The 18226-nt window shown below is 40.9% G+C and overlaps 1 protein-coding gene across 4 annotated transcripts; it reads left to right on the plus strand.

Moving 5' to 3' along the window:
• The first annotated feature begins 274 nt into the window (after positions 1-274).
• On the plus strand, positions 275-16028 carry LOC120447596. 4 transcript variants are annotated; one of them, XR_005616056.1, is made up of 8 exons: positions 275-362; positions 2376-3077; positions 8831-9790; positions 9900-10420; positions 11287-12862; positions 12930-13095; positions 14015-14413; positions 15534-15672. XR_005616056.1 is itself a non-coding variant. In XM_039629064.1 (7 exons), the coding sequence occupies exons 2-7, from the start codon at positions 2630-2632 to the stop codon at positions 15772-15774; spliced, it is 3912 nt and encodes a 1303-aa protein (XP_039484998.1). In that variant the 5' UTR covers positions 275-362; positions 2376-2629; the 3' UTR covers positions 15775-16028. The 4 variants fall into 4 exon arrangements, 2 of the variants coding, with proteins under 2 accessions (XP_039484998.1, XP_039484999.1); XR_005616057.1 differs by having other exon boundaries at positions 8834-9790; XM_039629064.1 differs by lacking the exon at positions 14015-14413 and having other exon boundaries at positions 15534-16028.
• Positions 16029-18226: the final 2198 nt, after the last annotated feature.

Below are 18226 nucleotides of genomic sequence, written 5' to 3' on the forward strand. Positions count from 1 at the left end.
TTGATATGTTATTTATTTTATTTAACATTTTAAAACAACTTTGGAAAAATTTTGGTTTCGTACATGGGTAACAAAATCAGAGCATCAAAAATGTTATTGATTGTTTCAATTTCTTGAATTGTTAAGTCAAATAATAAAAAACGAATAAGCAGCTTCCATGTTTATTATGCTTATTAAGTTAATGTTGTAACTATTTCCAAATAAAATTTTTAAATTCGAAATACCGTTAAAAGTTGACAGCCCTAGCTTAACACCGATGGTTTTTCTTCTGTTTCTAAGACGCGGTCACACTCAGTCTGATTGGCACAACAAACGAAAAAGTTTGCAATTCCAGGGCGCTTTTTTTTTGCTTCGTCCAGCAAGTAAATAATTCGCTACAAAAGCAAATTCTTGTGTTAATGCAAATAGCAGCTCATAGAGCAGCGAATAATCCAATTGTATAAGTGAAATGTGAAAAATATTATGTGAAATGCGAAAGCGAAACAAGTGCACAACTTCTGGGAAGAGAACAAAAAAAAAATTGGTGGAGTAAATGCCAATACAAAAAGGGAAGAGAGAGAAAAAAAGAACAGAGAGAGCGCGCGCATTCTCTCTCTCTCTCTCTTGTTATCATTTGGGCGGCAATTGTTATTGTTTAGACCACTTGACAATTGTCCAGGAAAAATACTTAATTTTTATGCGAATTATAGTCGCATATATGTGAATTTAATGTGGAATTTGTGTTAATACACCTGTTCGCGCGAAAAGCGAGAGTGATCGCAAGTGTTCGAATTAAAAATAGCGTTAGCGTCGCCACTTTGAAGGCCACCTGTCGAGTGCACTGCCTGCGGATATTTGTGGCCAGTGAAGCGTGAATCTGCAGAAAGCGCTTCGTTCGCTGAATTATGCGATTGTGTATTGTGTTCTGGTCTGTGTTATTCAACGGGTTAATTAGCTTCTGGCCAGGCCAAAACAATCAATGCGGAGAGTAGAAACACAAAGAGAGAGAGCGAGCGAGCGAGAGAGGGCTGCCACCTTTTCGTTTCATTGTCTTTTCTTCCTTAATATCCCAAAAATATCTCTATTAAACACAATTGTGCTTTTTGTTTGTCTAAGAAAGCCATCTGTATTTATTTTTAAGTAAGCATTCAATTTATTTGTTGCTTGAAGGAAAAATTAAGTTAATAAAGCTAACGCGACAACCCTGAATTGCTCTGGCAACTCCCAGCTGTTTGCTTACTCTCCGTGGAGGCAAACGCTTTGTTGCAGTGCTGCAAACTAAGCTATTTTCTAGCCAAACCTGATAGTTGTTAGGACTAACAAATAATACATCAGCTAAACGTTTTCTTGTTTAATTTACAAAGGATTTAACGGTTAGGGCCATAATAATTCACAGTTTAACGGGAACATAGTTAAGAAAGGTACTAAGCTTGTACCCTCTCCTAATTGAAGCTTAGCTATTAATTCGCTAAAAGTGTAACCAACACTACTGACCGCTCTCTCACTCTCTCTCTCTCTCGCTCGCAACGTCACTTTTGGCCAGGCTAACAAAACACGCACACCTGCGACGCTCATTCTTGACTGAATTGCCGTGAGTAAGCGTTGGGTTGAAAAAGCGAGCGCGTGTCGCGAATCGGAAAATCGAGACAAAGATAAAGAAAAGTTCATTATCACATGCCACAAAAACAACGGAAAATAAAGCCGTTGAACAAGTGACGAAACGAAAGGGAAATGCAAGTGAAAAGTCCAATTGGACCCTGCCCTTGAAAGTGTGTATGTGTTGGCCGCAAGTGTCTGCGCCTTTGTGTGCGTACATATGTATGTGTGTGTGTGTTTGTGCGTGTTCCGTTCCTCCAAAAGTGTTCAATGTAAAAATAAAATATCCGATTAGATTCTCGAGCACAACAAAAGCAACCTTGAAAAGGCAGCCAAGAATCGGAATCTGCCTTTCTGCTTTTTCGGCTATTTATATCCGTTTGGAAATGCCCGACAAGTTATCCAAGTGTCCAATCGGAAAACTCACGTCGCACAATTGAAAACCTCTTGGCCATTTACCTATTCAACGTGTCTCCGTGTTTCCGTCTTCACTTGGGCGTGATCACGCATCCTTAAAACGAAAATAATGAAAGAGTTTCGGTTCTTAAAGTTACACTAGCGGTCAAAGTAATAGTGGCATTCAGTTTAAGTTGTCTAGGCTTCAAAAAGAAATACTCCAAAAAAATTAAAAATCAATAGAGACGTTTAATAGAATAGGTGACAAATCAATAAACTAACAAGTTTACCAAACTTATTCTTTAGAAACTTGATTAACGTACTTTGTTTTATTAATAACGAATTTGGAATACATTATTATTTTGACTGCATCTGAGTGTCCTTTCAACGCCTTCATTCGTTAGGTAAAAAACAACCACTGGAATTCACTTTACGCACAGAACGACTTTAGAACGCAGCAGGATGTGGAAAGCGTAGGAAAAAAAGAAAACGGGTAGTAGACAACACGCAACGAAGGCCGGAAAACGTGGAAATGAGCCGCTAATTAATTAGCGAAGTAGGCAAAGAAGGAAAAGCGGCGAAAATAGGTGTAACGTACCTCCAAAGCCAACAATAAATTCCGATTTGTTGCAAAATTTATACCGAGCCAAGGCTTAAAATGACATCATACGCAAATGACACCACAACGACAGCAGCAGCAGCAACAACAACAACAGTCACATCAGCAGCAGCAACATCGGATGGTGCAGCAGAGGCGGCAACAACAGCTGTCGCCGCCCACCAATCAGCTGTGGGGGGCGTGGCGCCATCAGCTGATTCATCCAAAGTCAAGAGCCGCAACAATTTGTCCATTGGCCGCCGCTGCCAACAATACGGCGATGATGATGGCAACAGCAGCGACGGACGCGAAAAGGCCGACACCACACCGGAAAATATCAAGAAAATCGTGGAAATCATTGACAGTCCGGATGATGGCACGACCTCGCCCCGACATGTCCAACTCCGGCATCCAATGAATGCCGGCTTTGTGGGCCTCGGCGCAGCCATCGATGACTCCTGCGGCAAGTTCTGCCTTGGCAAGCCGCCACCATCGCCGGCCGAGAAAGGTAAGCTATGTACAGTCTTACCTGCTAAATAGACTTCACAGGTTCAAAGTCCAGAAATGGATGCAAAATGTTATGCACCCTTGGGTTTTCCACCTTGAAAGCCATATATCATGTTGTACATTTTTATTAATTTTTAGTTAATATTGATAATGAGTTGGAGGGTTCATCTCGGGTTGGGAACTCAGCATTATTCAACTACGATGATTAGGATGTTTTCTGCAGATCATACAACTGTGGTTTTTAATTACCTTCTACCTTCAAGAAAATACTCGTTTGAAAATGATTAAATTTCCTAAAAGCCTGAAGAGTATGTACAAACTACATTATGGCTTAGAAACATGTGGTTTGACCTCCAACCCAAGAAGTCTATTCACGCATTAACTTTAACCTTTAAAGACTTGGCATCCTTATAACTTCGGTTATGACTATAAAAGTTATGGCTATAGAAATTGCAGTGTATTGGTATCATTTTGGTAAGAGCTGCGGCGGCAACCGCAAAACCCGGCGACAATTGATGGCTAATTTAGACATGGTGGTTTTTGTTGGACCCGCTTTTGTTGTTCCAGGTTGCGGCTTGTCTTTGCTTCTTTCTTTGTTAATTTGAATTTTTAATGAAGTTATGTTGTGCGAGTCTCTGGCCACGACTAAGCGCAAATATTTATTGCAATAGTCATGCCCGACACTCACAGACACACACACCTTTAAACACACCTCGTTTATGTTGTGGCTCAGATTGGCACAGTGGGCCGTAATAGGTTGAAAAGCAAGTTCTCGATTCTCTATTTTCGATTCTGGTTCTGAGAAAGTGGAACGGGATCAATAGCCTGCGAAAGCGGCAAGTGACATCAGCCACCGTGGTATTTCATATTAATGGTCCTATGACAGAAACTTTGGAGTTGTTAATCTGGAATTGCATGAATAAATGGTTCTCCCTTCGGAATTTATGACACAAGCTATGGAGTTGCTTATCTGGAATTGAATAGAGGAATGTTTCTCCTTTTGGAATGTGCGCAAAATTCAAGTTCCATTTCTATGTCACTTCGGATGGCAGAAAAACCAAGCATACTTTGGAAATACAAGTACAAATTCATTGATAACAATGATAATTAAGAATTTCATGAAGTGTAAGAACTTTATAATAAAGTCTTTACTTTCCCATTACATGCAACATAAATTAGCCACGTGTGCTCATAGATCTCACATGTTAGGTTCTGTGCAACAATATTACGCACAACATTTTACAACAATTATAAATAGCAGCAATATAAAATGGTTTTTTTTTTTTGAGCCTGTTTATTTTTCTTTTATCGAATGTTTACAAGTCCAAAACACTGATTGATTTATCTGCTCGGCATTAAATGGCTTTCAAGTGTTGCAACTAATTTCATATTAACTTGGCTTGATTCCAAAACGCAGCAGAGTACCAACTTTAATACAAAATGTAAAAACGTAAAAACTCTTGATCGTCACTGGTTTAAGAAGACAAAAGGGGGTTTTAAATATGATTGCTTTTAATGCGAATTTCCAGACAAGGCATCTGCTAAAGGTAAACAACTTTCGTAGTTCAGATACAAATACGAATCGTTTGTTTACGAATAAAAAACAGATTTCTGGGCCAAGTTCTGTTCACATTTGCATCGCTCGACTTGCCTGCAAGTCTTTGTTTGCAACTAAATGTGGCAAGCCTGGAACTCTGGAATAAAAGTCAGTATGGATCGGATCGCAGTAACCTCCAATCGAATCGATCAACGCCCGCAGCTGTGAGCTGAGTCATCCACAGCCACTTCCAGATACTTGAGATACGCGGACGCAAATCTGTTTCATTTTTTTTGGAGTATTTGGTTGTGTTTGGATTTTGCCAACGAGTTGCGTGCTAGGAATGAAAATGTGTGAGATAATGACGGCGACTGCTATAATTGTGTAAGATTTGGCAAGCGCTGCGAATCGAAACCAAAACTGATAATAAACATTGAGAAATGCGAGTTTTATGAACAACAAATCACGGCACTCGCTGATGAAGGGAAAATCGAGGAGTCGCGGGCCTGGGAATTTGGGTTCCATTTCAAGTGCCGCTGACAATGAGTGCCAAGGTGTAAACCAACTCGGCGCACAGGGTATTGTGTCACCTGCTTAGATGATTCATTATATTGAAATGCCGCAGGGTATACGAAAGTGTTACTCTTTGCCGAGGGCTTGCGGATTAAACTGGAAAATTAAATCTTAGATTGAAGGATTTTACATTAACATTACACCCTAGTCACGTGCCACTTTATAGAGCTAATATGAATTCCTTATATTTCAGTTGCGTTTCTTATTCGCACATACCAATCCAATCAAAATCTGTGGCATTAATTCTTGGCCAGCGCCCAAGAATCAAACAGATTCGGAACAAATCTCTTGCTTTTGGCCTTGTTCCCAAATTGATCATGATTTGGGCACGCCTAATTAGTTGTATTATTAAATTTGTTGGCTCTTGAATATGCCGTCACGACCTGTCTCTAAAATATTTCAGCAATTTCGTATCACAATTTTGGTGTTGCAAAGTATAAATGCCTTAGTTTTTCAGCAAATTTAGAGTTCAGCCCACAAAACTAAAAGTATTTTTCGAGCTGAACAGCATATATTTTTAATATTTGTGGCCATGATCGATTGTACTTTCATTTGCTTTTGAATTTAAAAATACTGATGATTACTTTCTGGCGAGAATGGAGAAGCGAAATCTCATTGAAGCACTTCTCAATTTTCTTTTCAATTTTCTGCTTCCCAAGTATATATATTTAAATGCTCGGTAAAATCGAAATAATCGCCGATAACAAGGCACAACAAATGGCCGCCAGTCGATGACCTCATTCGCAGATGACAAATGATGATCATCATCGCCGTGGCATCGATGGCTTTCACTGGTGTCGCCGAGCGGCGGAGAAGTATAAATAAATTGTTAATAACATTTATTTAAATGTGAGAACCTGACCCCAACGAAAGGCAAAGCCAAAATCAAAGCGTAACCATAGATCACACAGCGAAACACCGAAATGTTATAAACAAATTAATCGGTGATGACGTAAGCTGGAAATGCAATTAGCGAAGCTAATTGAAAACCAATGGGCAGCGTGAGAGATTTGGTTATCAATTTGCGTTTTGCATTCGCTCCATTATGTGTGGACTGCACATTTGCTAAATTAGTAAATTAGCCCAAAAATGATTAACACTCGGAATTACGCGTGGTAAAAAGGAAATGATTAAAGATCAGCAGGCGGTCGCACCATTTCCCATACTACACTTTCCCAAAACAACAAACACAGAAGCCAGCTGACCGACAAAAGTTTACCAAAAATATATATATAAATGTATGTAGACTGCAACATTATTTTGCTTTATTTATTGCGAAAAGTAAAAGCGACTACTACCAACAAATAGGAGCAAACAAAAGACTTTTAAACGAGCACCGCAACTCGACACACGGTCTATTCCACGGGCAAAATGGCAACCGTAATAATAATGGCAATAATACCCGACATTTGTGTGTTGTGCCAACAGTTTTCAATTGTTGGCCCATTGCAAACGCGGCGGCGGCTTATAAAAGACAGTAAGACACGGTGAAGAGGGGGGTGCTGAACGATAACTCGATAGAAGACATTTTTTTTTTATGGCCATGCACAGTGGGCAGCGTAATTACCGTTAGCCAGTCGTTACCAATAGCGGTCTATTGTCTATCGACGATTGCCATACTTCCTGCCAAATTAGATTGCAAATTTAGTCATCCAACGAGCGCATAATGTCGTTCTGGTTTCCCGCCAAACTAGAACTTCACTACTTGTTGCCTAACTATTAGTAAAGTTTCAAATTGCTACTAGTTTAATATCTACTGGTTTAATATAAGTTTACTATAGTATGTATGCTCTATTTACTATAAACAATAGTTTGCCTTCCTTTAAGACCTAATGACAATAGATGCCTTTGATGTCGCAGTTTCGCCAAATATACTATATTTAGTATTAAAATGTTTGGGAAATGGAAAATATTTTGAAACCAGAAATTATAATCCAAGTTCATGGGAAATTGAGAACAAAGAAATTATGCACATCGTTTGTGGGACTTACGATTCCGATTGAGCACTTGCATCTGAGGTTGATATTCGAGAATCTTGTTTTGGGCTACAATTACAGCAACAAGTTAATTTGTGCCCATCAAAAATGAGTAAGCTTCAATCCGGAACCTGTTTTCTGCTACTTAGTGCAAATAAATTATTGTTTATTTAAATACAGCAATTTTCTGCAGCGATGCACAAGTTGAAAAACATTAATTACAAATGTCTAAGTAGTATTTTTTATACGAGGAAGCTGCATTGCTACCCTAACATCTTTTATTTAATTTCAAAGCAATGCTAATGATGATACATTATCACCTTGACTCCCCATTTAATTGCCCATCTGCATACTAATACAAATGGTTGGCCAAAGAAATATATGTGTTGCTTCGTGACCAAAAACTTGTTCAAAATAAGGCTGTGAGATCTGTGTTGAATATGGATATGGAATATGGTAGTTGAAATATATTTTCATGGCAAACGAAACGGAAGTTCCGCGGCCAGCTAAGTTTGGCAGAGCGTAAAAGTTTTGTGGGTCTGCCCAGTGGAACACCCTCCATTACCCCACATACTATACCATCATACCATATACCCTATATACCACATAGTAGGAAAGAAAAGAACCTGCAATTGACCGAAATCACCGAACTCTAACCTTCACTTGCCGGGCAGCACCTGACTACTGCCTTATATAGAGTACGTGTGGAAGCTACCCATCCATAGATCACGATTCTGAGAGGCGGCCCCCTAGATGGTCGCCCACCTCTCCACTGGATGTTGTACCAGTATGTATGTATGTATGTGTGCTTGTGCCACTTCGCGTGGCAGAGCTGCAAAGCAAATTGTTTGATTTTCTTTTTGCCCGTGCTTTGGCCGCGGAAATGTATAGAAAACGCTGGCGGAAGCGGTGGGGGATTTCCCCCGGCTGCAGGTGGGCGTTTCGGGGCCCTTGAAATGGCTGAACTTCAGGGAATGCGACATAAGTACCACCACTATGTTGTCATCCGGGATGCGGACTGATTGTCTTGTTCCTTATTTGTCGGGAAGCTGGAATATACAGATCACAGATCCAATAGTTGTAAGGTTCACATTGAAGTTGGTTCTAAAATTTGGCGGTTTCTCATGTTTACTAATTGGTTTTGCTCATATATGGAACATGTATTTTTGTATATCTATATGCCATTTATATATGAACAATCATTTTTGTATATCTACCCTAATAAAATAACGAATAATTTGTTTAAGTTCAGATAAGCAGACTGTTTTACCGATGTTATTCACAAGATAATTATCGAGTTAGAACACAAATGGTTTATGTATTTTTAAATGAATTTTGTTATGCATATTTAAATGTATTATAGAATATAAACTGCTCAATAAACATTTTTGTTTTTAACAAATATTTCTGTAATGAATATCCTTCTTGTGTACTAGATTTACACATTACCTCCGATCCGCTCCTGAATTTCTCCGTTTTGCTGCACTCATCCAACTCTTTTTCTCGGCCGCTTGCCACTTCAGTTGAGTTCAGCTTAATTAACGTCAGCAGCTTAGTTTCGTTTTCACCGCTTAAACGCTAATAATAAAAATAATAATACTAACTGTAAATAAATGCTAATTTAATTGTGTGTCTGTTTGTTTGCTTCTGTTTACTATTCCATTGCAGCAGCAGCGGCACAAAGCAGAGCGAACCAGCAACATGGCACTCCACCGGGCAAGAGCAACAGCAGCAGCAGCAACTCCAACCAGAAATCGGCGCCAGATGAGGAGGAGAACTCGAGCGAGTCGAACACAACCACGAAGGCTTCGCTGGCCTTCACCATTGATCATTTCGATGCCTCCGAGAACGATTCGGCGGCACAGGCGGCGCGCTACAAGAACATGATGGAGCGCTTCCAGAATCGCCACAAGCGCGGCGCCTCCATGTCCAAGCTGGAGACGGAGAAGGACAACACGACGGCCACCTCGACCAGTGGACGGCAGTCGCAGCGGAGCAGCTTGGATGCTGGCAGCAGCATGGCGGACGATGTCTCCTCCCTCACAGCGGCCACGCCCAGTAGCGAACAGGCGCCTCCGGTGCAGGTGAAGATGCGGGTGCGGGATCGCAGCGCCTCCCGAGTGCGAGACGCCTCCAAGCGGCACAGTTGGTCGCCCAGAAGCTCGGCCAACGCAAACGAACCAGTGGCAGCACCTGCGCCCAGACCCGCCAGTCGATCGAAACTGCCACCACCGGCCACGGCGGCGGCAAGCAAGGGCACCTCCAACATGGTGGCCAACCGCACGGCCAATCAGTTCACACCTCGCTCCACCGCCATGCAGCTGGCCCTGCGCCAGGTGGAGATGCTGTGTCCACAGCCACCGCTAGCCGATGGCAAACCGTCGGCCGAGAACGATGCAGTCAGCGAGGCGGGCACCTACACCCTCGATGGGGACAACTATACGGAGGAGCAGAAGGATCTCATGAACATCGATAGAAATTTGAAGGAGGCGGCTGCCAAGCAGCGGCCCAAGCAACTGCCAGTTAAGTCCAGCCGTGGTAGCAATGTCCTGGAGGTGAACTATTACCACGAAACGCCGCTGCAAGAGCAGCTGCCACAGCAACTGCCAGCACAGAGGAGCTCCACAGGTCAGAGAACTTTTTCAAATGTGGTTCAAAGTGCAAAAGAATGTTTAATAGAGTTCAATGATTCAATTCGTAATGCAACACACACTGATTACCGTTTCATTTTCCGCAGGTGCCTATCTGGATCAGCTCAAGAGTCGCGTGCTGCGTCAGCAGGTGCCCCTATCGCCTCCGACTCCCCCGTCGCCGGCAGCGGACATGGGCTGCTTCACCAGTGTGACCACCAGTGGCGTGCTGGCCAAACAGCGCGCTTTGGATACCCATCCGAAGCCCAGTCGACACTCGCACAGCCTGTCCACCTCGCAGATCGACAGCTCCGAGTATGTGAGCAACGAGGCTAAGCTGCGGCACACGCAGGCCTTGTCCGGATCGGCCACCGATCGCCAGAAGGCCGAGTATCGCCTGAATGTGTTCACCACCAGCACCAATCAGCAGCACCAGTTGCCGGACACACCCACCACGCCCACACAGAGCTCGGAGGCCGCCCTGCTGCAGACGGCGCAGACCAAGCAGGATTGGATCCAGGAGTGGGCGCGCAATGCGCGTGCAAGGAGCCTGGCGCAGGATGTCAGTGGCACGAGCGCCGCTCGCCGCAAGCAGCAGCAACAGCAGCAGGCGCAAGCGCAGGCACAGGTGAGCTGGTCAACCGGTTTGGCACCGGACTTCAGGCAACCTTCTTTGATAAATTCGTATATGGGAAAATCCCATTTTATCGGCACAATCTTGTCTGGTTAGTTTGGTGCTGAATGAGTCACCCTTAAATTTAATGGAGGATCACACTCGAAATATGCTTTAGAAACTTCCATTTATTTGTGGAAGAATATAATATATATTCAGCGAATGTGCTAAATTAATATGAAGCAATAACACAGTGTTTGTGTAAATAAATCTCTTTAATATTTAGTCGCAGTAATTGGAAATTTTAGAAATGATTAGCAGCCATATTTGAAAGATAAAATGATGTAGTGCTATTTAACTGGCGTTGTTTACTAAGATGTAGCAGATGTAGATTAGATTGCTAATGTGATTCATCACAGTCATTTGGTGATCAAATAAGTAACTTACACTTGATGTTCTTTTTAAGTAACGTTATTATATATTATCTTATTGATTAAAAAAAACAACAATTTATGAACTTAATTCTGTGATAAACAAAGTTAAGTTGAGCTAAAGTTTATTTACACACATAGATTTCTATTTTACATTTGCTTGACATATGCTGTAAAATATACCCGAAGTAATGTATCTCGTAGCTCGGACACAAACCCATTACAAAACGTTTACATAAATGTAGCTCACTTTTATGGGCTTCATTTGTGATAAATTAAAAACTACTATTGCCTTATAAACATGTTAATGAGGAAAAACCTGGTTGTTAGAAAGGTTGTAAAGTATATAGTTAATTTTTTTGTTTCTCTACATATAGATACGATTACACACTTCCTTTTGCTTAAATTTAATAAAGTAATTCTACTGATACTGTTCTCTTTAACTTTCAGCAACTGATGACACGCAGCTATAACTGCTCCGACACGGGCGGCGATTCCTTGACCGACGACAGCCTCAGTTTGTACAACCAGCAGCGGCAGTATGCGGCGGCAGCCAAGCTCAATCGCGGTCTGGCGGAGCGGTATCGCCTGCTGGGCGACTGTGACTACGCCAGCGATCCGGCGCTGTGCAGCCATGGCGGTGGTGGAGGTGGACAGGGCATGGAACCAGGCTACAAGCCACCAAAGAGTCCCAGCAAGATACCCTCGCCGCTGCACACGCTGGGACGTGCGCGCAGTGCCAGTCGCTCGCGTCCGCCAACGGATGCATACTTGGAGCAAACGGCTGCGGCCATCAGTAGTCTACAGCAGTCACTTTCACGCCGGAGTTCGGTTAAGTCGCCGGCACAGAGCAGTCCGCAGCATAGTCTGGAATCGGGAATGGGTGCCGGAGCAGGCGGTGGCTATAGACGATCGCCGCTCCATCGAGCGCTCATGACCAGCAGCATCAATGAGGCGCAGCTGCAGTTGCTCACTAGTGGCGAGTATCTGCTCAAGCAATTGCGTCGCCGCAAGAACTCCCTGGAGTATGATCCCGGCCAGGAAGTGGAGCATGTTGAGCCAGCAGCTGTACCCTTGTCGCCGCTGCGTCGATCGAGTAGCTTCCAGCAGCAGCATGGCCAGCTACCTGTGCGTCAGGCGCGTCCCAATTTCCAGAACCTCTACACACCGCCCGCTGCCCGACATGCCCACGCCCTGAGCACCGTTCACCAGCAGCAGCAGCTAAAGAAATCCGCCAGCAGCAACAACTTTGAGCAGGCTTACAGCGACTACGACAATGAGTTGCAGTATTATATAAACGATGAGGATGAAATGGGCACTACTGGGGCCTACTACTCCAGCAACGAAGAGGAGGAGGCTGCGGAGAGTCACGAAGATCAGGGCGCGGTGCCGCTAAGTAACACGCGCATGAACAAGGCACTGCTGATGCGGATCGAGAGAAGCAAACAAAGGGTGGCTGGAACACAGGCGCCGGCCAAACCGACCTCAGCACCAGCGGGCAAGCTGAGCATGGCACAAAGTGGTGCTGGCTTGGTGGCCTGTCCCAATACACCCGAAATGCCACGGCGGGGCATCAAGAGTGCGCCGAGGGCAGCTCCAGGATCGGGCAATCGAGTCGCCCGTCAGTCAATGCCCAGGGAGACGTCTCTCAGTCGACTGGCACAGCAGGTGCCCAGTTCGCTGGCCAACGCTAAGAAGCAGTTGCTCCAAACCGCCAGTGCGGGTGTCACCTCCAATGCCAGGGATCAGCGTGTGCAGCCCAAATACATGGACATATCCAAGTACAAGTCGGCGCAATCCAACAACTTTTTGCGCAAGAACGATGCCAAGAGCACTCTGAAGCCAGCTGATCAAATGAAACGTAGTCCCAGTGCCTCATCCATGGGTCTGAGTCGCGGCGAGGGAACGCGTGCCAGTAATCGAAGTGTGCGCAGTGCTGCCTCCGCGATGAACACCAGTACCACTTCGCTGGGTGGCGGCAATCCAGGATCACGTAACTCCTCTGCAATACGTCGCGATGCCTCAGGTAAGCTTACTTCCCCGTATTCTTTACCATTTACAATAATTTTTTTAAAACATTTGTATTTGAACAGTGAACAAGCAAAAGGAGGCCGAAATGGCCATGTGGAAGCGTCGATCCACCTATGATCCCATGAAGGCGGCAGCCGAGGATCGCCGCAAGAAGGAGGAAGCGCGACGTGCCCAGAACGAAGCTCAGCGACAGCTCAACGATGAGGTTGATGAAATGCCTTTTGAGAGGTAAATTATATGGGCATCACTTGCCAAAGTCTTTCTGATAAATAGCCCCCTTTAGGTGACTTTCCCTGTGTTTAACCCTGACATAATAGAACTAGTTTTATAATTAGACATCGTTACAAATATGTTTCCTATAAGAACAGCAAAGCAAGGCCATAAACTTAAATTCCAAATGGTAAATTTATTATTGACTCAGGTTTATTTCTTGGATTTTCCTATACTAGTAAAACATTTGCCAGTAAAACATTTAAATTTCTTGACAGATCAATACTATTCTCCATTGAAGAGTTCCTTTAGAAGGTATTAACCAATGTATTAATTACGTTTTCCTGTAAATGTAAAGCTAAATATTCGATTAGGTTCACAAAAGTCTTGTTCTTTTAGATTAGTGTAGCTCAACTTATGTAAGCTCATTTAAATATATTTATACATAAGATTTAGCCTTAGAGGTCTTAGCTTTAGCATACTATTTCGTAATTGTTTTTAACATACTTTCAATTATCTGAACTTGATTTGTATCCTTTACTTTGGTTCTTTTATTAGCTTAAGGTTGTGGGTAATATCGCGGCTTGAGGTAAAGGTGCGTTCTGCAAATAGACAAATATTTTAGCAATAACTATCAGCTATCTCTCATGACTCACTTCTAGATGAAACTTATAATTTTCCCTAATTTGTACTTACATAAGTAGTGGCCAAGTAACGAGTTCAGTATTGAATTTGTAACGTAACACCGCTCAGTATGAATCGAATGAAAATAGGAACTATGTCGTAAATGATCCAGCATTCAGTACTTATGATTTTGCTAATTGATTTCTTCTCTTTTAATTTCTGTACACCCCAACACACACAACTCAACACCACCACTACCACTATCTACACTACGAAAAACAATCCGATAAAACAATCCAATTGCAATCGGTAGACCATCACGCTCCCACTACCGCCGTGGACAGTTATGACCAACGGATGGTGTGCTAGTTACCGATTTTTGAGCCATCAGCATACACCTAAACATTCAGTTGACTATCTTTCCACGAAACCCAAAAAGAAAACCAAATACTTTCCACTACAAAAACATGCCACACGATCTAACATGGTGCAAGCAGCAGCGGCAGCAGCCGATTGTATCACTAGAATCCATATCTAGTGTCACATACAATCGCCGAATCGAATCGAATCGAACAACGATCATTTTGAGAACGGATCTAACTCGCGTAGTATCCACAAAAATACGATTTTCCAAAGCAACGACAACTAGAATGAAATGTTTAGTAACGACAGCCAACCTGAAGCCAAATGTGCGGCTATCCATTTGCCAAATGTAATAGAGCAATCTTTATCAAAAAAGTCGTAGTATTATTGTTAAATATTTATGCATACAACTCAATCATTTCGTTGTTGTTCGCCGTTGTGCAATTGTCTCGACCAATTTGTTTGTTCGTCAGTTCGTTAGTTACTTTGTCTTGTGCGGCTTCATTTGATTTTATTTGGCTGGGCAACGAATTCGACCAATAAAATGCTCTCGAAGATTGAAAACTAACCGCATCAATTCTAACTTCATACAATATTTAAAGGGTTCCTCATGGTGATTATGTTTCTGTATTTTCTTCAACAAAAGTACGAAACACAATCATTTTGGGTGTATTTCTTACTAAATTTTGCATTAGTATCGCATCAGAGAAATTGTTAATTAGGTGATAAACCATTGATTGAAGTGTTCTATGAAAATATCGTATGGCTAAAGATTAAAACGAAAGAAAATTAATAAACTTACTTACTTTAAGTGTTATAAAAGATAAGATTCATGATAATTTCAATTTTTCATTAGTCTCCTGAACGTTTAAAGTTCCTGTTCCAATTAATATGCTTTTTAATATACTATACTTTATTTGTGTGCAAGTTCTAACGTTAGATTACTCGTTATCATCAATTGCGATTTTTCATAATGTCACTGAAAAACAATTGGTTATTGAACCCCAATTTGCAATTTCCAAATCTTTCAAAATTGTAAAATCCTCTATTTGCTCTGGCAACTTCGAGACAAATCTTCATTACTGTGTAAATTGCTGCAACCCAAACTACTTAACCAACCATATAACCAAACATTATTAGTTAGTTCTCAAGTGTACAAATGTTTGTCCCGTTTATTGCGTAACCGACATCGCATTCAACATGCCACTCCCTAACTCCCTAACCAAAAGAACCTAACTAACCCAATCCCGAAACCCGCTAACCACACAAAAGTCAGTCAGTAGAACAAGCTAACACATAGACAACTATTAAACGCTTTCTTAGAACTCGCTAGTACAAAACTCACCTGAGATCGAGAAAGAACACCTCACATACCATTCGAATTGATTGCATTCCGAATTGTGCATTTATTAAAATAATCCTTAACGCCCAATTTGAATGAAATATTGACCCATGTTCTCTACATACAGTGTGCTGCGCCCAGCCAACAATATGACCATCACGAGCGGCGGCAACAGCTACAGTCCGCGAAACTCCGTGGAAAACGACGCCTGGACGCTTGGTGAATCCTCCGAGTATGGCGAATATCCCGATGACTACGATGAAAACGATGAGGAGCACGGCGATGAGGATATTGACTACGTTGGCCAGGAGTCCGACGATGTTTTCGAAGCGGATTCCGCCGAGGCTGCAGCTCAGGGCGCACAGTAGACAACTAGACAACTAATAGAACTAAACAAAACACAAACCAGCAACAGTGATAAATGATTCGATATATACATAACTCTATATATATGTATAACATATTGTATTTCTTAGCGATTGATAACGCGAAATACGCATAACCTTAGCTGACATGATTTTCCCTTGGCTTGTTTGGCCTCTTTAAATGGAATTTTGTATTTTGAAAACCGAAGATCATCGAATAATGCAATAAACTGAACTCGCTTATTGAAAAAGTTAAACACTTCAGATATTTAAAATATATTTTATTGCTGAAATCTTCATTTTATGAGTTAAATTCGATACAAATAACAAGTTAAAAGTAATTGTACAAACATAAAGTAAAAATAGAATATGCTTTAAATAGATATTCTAACATTGTCGACTTTGGTGCAAATAACTTTAATATATACGGAAAAATACTCAGATGTGTCCTAGGCTTTGTGAAGTTTGAAGAGTTTGAAGTGGATTTAAAGCCGAGCCGAAATGACTGCAATCAAGTGCTAAACGAAACAATGTAACTTTAAGAATTGCTTACCCAAAACACGCGGTAAAACTGACCAAGAGGAATTGAATTGTTTTGTAATCTGAGCTAAAATTTAATGCGTTCGAGATCGGCCCTTTCTTTGCCCCAAAAACACGATTACTGGGAATTAGTTTGGTTTTTGGTAAGAATTTGTAGTTACTGATGAACTCATGTCTGTAGGTTTTTATATACATATATGCAAACACACGATGGAAGGTAGCTTACATAACAAATTACGATACTGTCTAGTTTTATATATGCATACAATACACTAGCCGAGTACGTCTAGTTTAGTACTATGTAAAAGGAGCATATGTGGTATTCGCTTTTAAACAAACTGAATTGTTAAATTAGTTATTCTTTTGAAACAAACCGAATATGGTCAAAAATCGTGCATTGCCCATAATTGCAAACAAACAAACTGCTCGCTGGATATTAAGTGGATTTTAGTTAATTTTAAAACAATTGTATTCTTGCAGCTGCTTTTTTAAACAATAACTACAAATGCCCAAGTCAGCTTAAGCAATAGAAAACATACTATAAACAAAGACTTTTTTTCTAAACAGCCTGAGAATGTCCAATGAAATATTCAGAAGCAGTTGACCGGTTTTAAAAATGATTATTTAAAATAAAAATATGTATTTTAAAATATCAAAACTGTAACGCAAGAAAAGTAAGAATTAACCGTCTAAAACGTTTTTAAAAATGTATATTTTAGGAATTCAAACGAAATGAATGAATTGTTTTTTGTATTGTGTCCTATTTCTTGTTATTTTATTTCTCCAATAATTTTAGATAAACAAAAAATAAACGATGATAAAAATAAACAAATTTGAAGAAACAAAATTGTTGTTTGGATTAAAAATATTCTTGGGTTCAATGTCCTCTAATAAATTTGAATGAGATTATCAGCAATGCCAAAATTATAATGAAAATCGTAGACTTCATATGTGCATATAAATATACTTACTTTGTGTTTAGGAAAACGCAATACTGTTCTCTCTCTTTCAGTTTTAAATATCCAATTTTGTGATTATTGTTTTTAGATTCGTTCTATGCAAATTAGATCAGCTAGCTGAAATATTTAATATTATCCGTGGACATGATTGAAATCAAGGCCAAAGTGTAACGAATGCGATGGATACATGGATATTTTCGATGAAAGTAAACAAAGTACGAAAGTGGAACTCTTAGATATGCAATATTTGAATAATAATTTTAATTACAAAACGAAAACAAAACAAAACAATGTTGTTATAAGCGGGAATGCGGGAATGTCAGAATGAAGTGTGGGTGTTTCTACAGCCAAAATTTGTTTGTTTGGGGATAAAAAGGAAACGTCAATTAGGTTTCGTATAACACTGAAAACGCAATCAAAAAACGCAATTAAATTCAACAAACTGGTGACTCTCAAGTTGAATCAACTTGAAAGGTACTCGAAAAAATGATGATATATACTTTTTTGTTTTAGATAAAATACAAAATATTTTTCTTGAAATAACAAACCATTTATTCCATACATTGTCTAGATCGTCGATACATTTGAATATCGTTGAAAAAATTTAGAAACGTTAAGTGGGTTCATTGAAATTTGAAGTTCTTGTGGTTTTTTCGATTGTTTGAAAATTTGTGAGTATCAGTTATTGCCACGTTCAGCTTGGTGAAATATAGTTCTTCATATCGGTGACAGACTGTAAATGAATATAATTAAATGCACCAATTTGGAGGTCAAATGGGAGAAAAAGGGAATTTGAATTGATGCCCTTTTAATAGCCTACTTACATATGATAAATTGAAATGTTTTAAACCATTTTTTTTCAGTGCAGTAAGCTGAATTTTAATCCCTGCTGGTCACTGAATATAAAAAAAATACATGTGAAGAGGGGAAGTCACGACGAGAGCCAAACAAAAAGC

The sequence above is a fragment of the Drosophila santomea genome, chromosome 3L (assembly GCF_016746245.2).
Source record: "Drosophila santomea strain STO CAGO 1482 chromosome 3L, Prin_Dsan_1.1, whole genome shotgun sequence".
Lineage (NCBI taxonomy): Eukaryota > Metazoa > Arthropoda > Insecta > Diptera > Drosophilidae > Drosophila > Drosophila santomea.

Excerpts from the sequence above, each read along its gene's own strand:
- LOC120447596 (XM_039629064.1), top strand. The coding sequence starts at position 2,630 with ATGACATCATACGCAAATGACACCACAACGACAGCAGCAGCAGCAACA. Across the intron at positions 9,791-9,899 it reads AGCACAGAGGAGCTCCACAG|GTGCCTATCTGGATCAGCTC; the intron begins GTCAGAGAACTT and ends CATTTTCCGCAG. Across the intron at positions 10,421-11,286 it reads AGGCGCAAGCGCAGGCACAG|CAACTGATGACACGCAGCTA; the intron begins GTGAGCTGGTCA and ends TTTAACTTTCAG.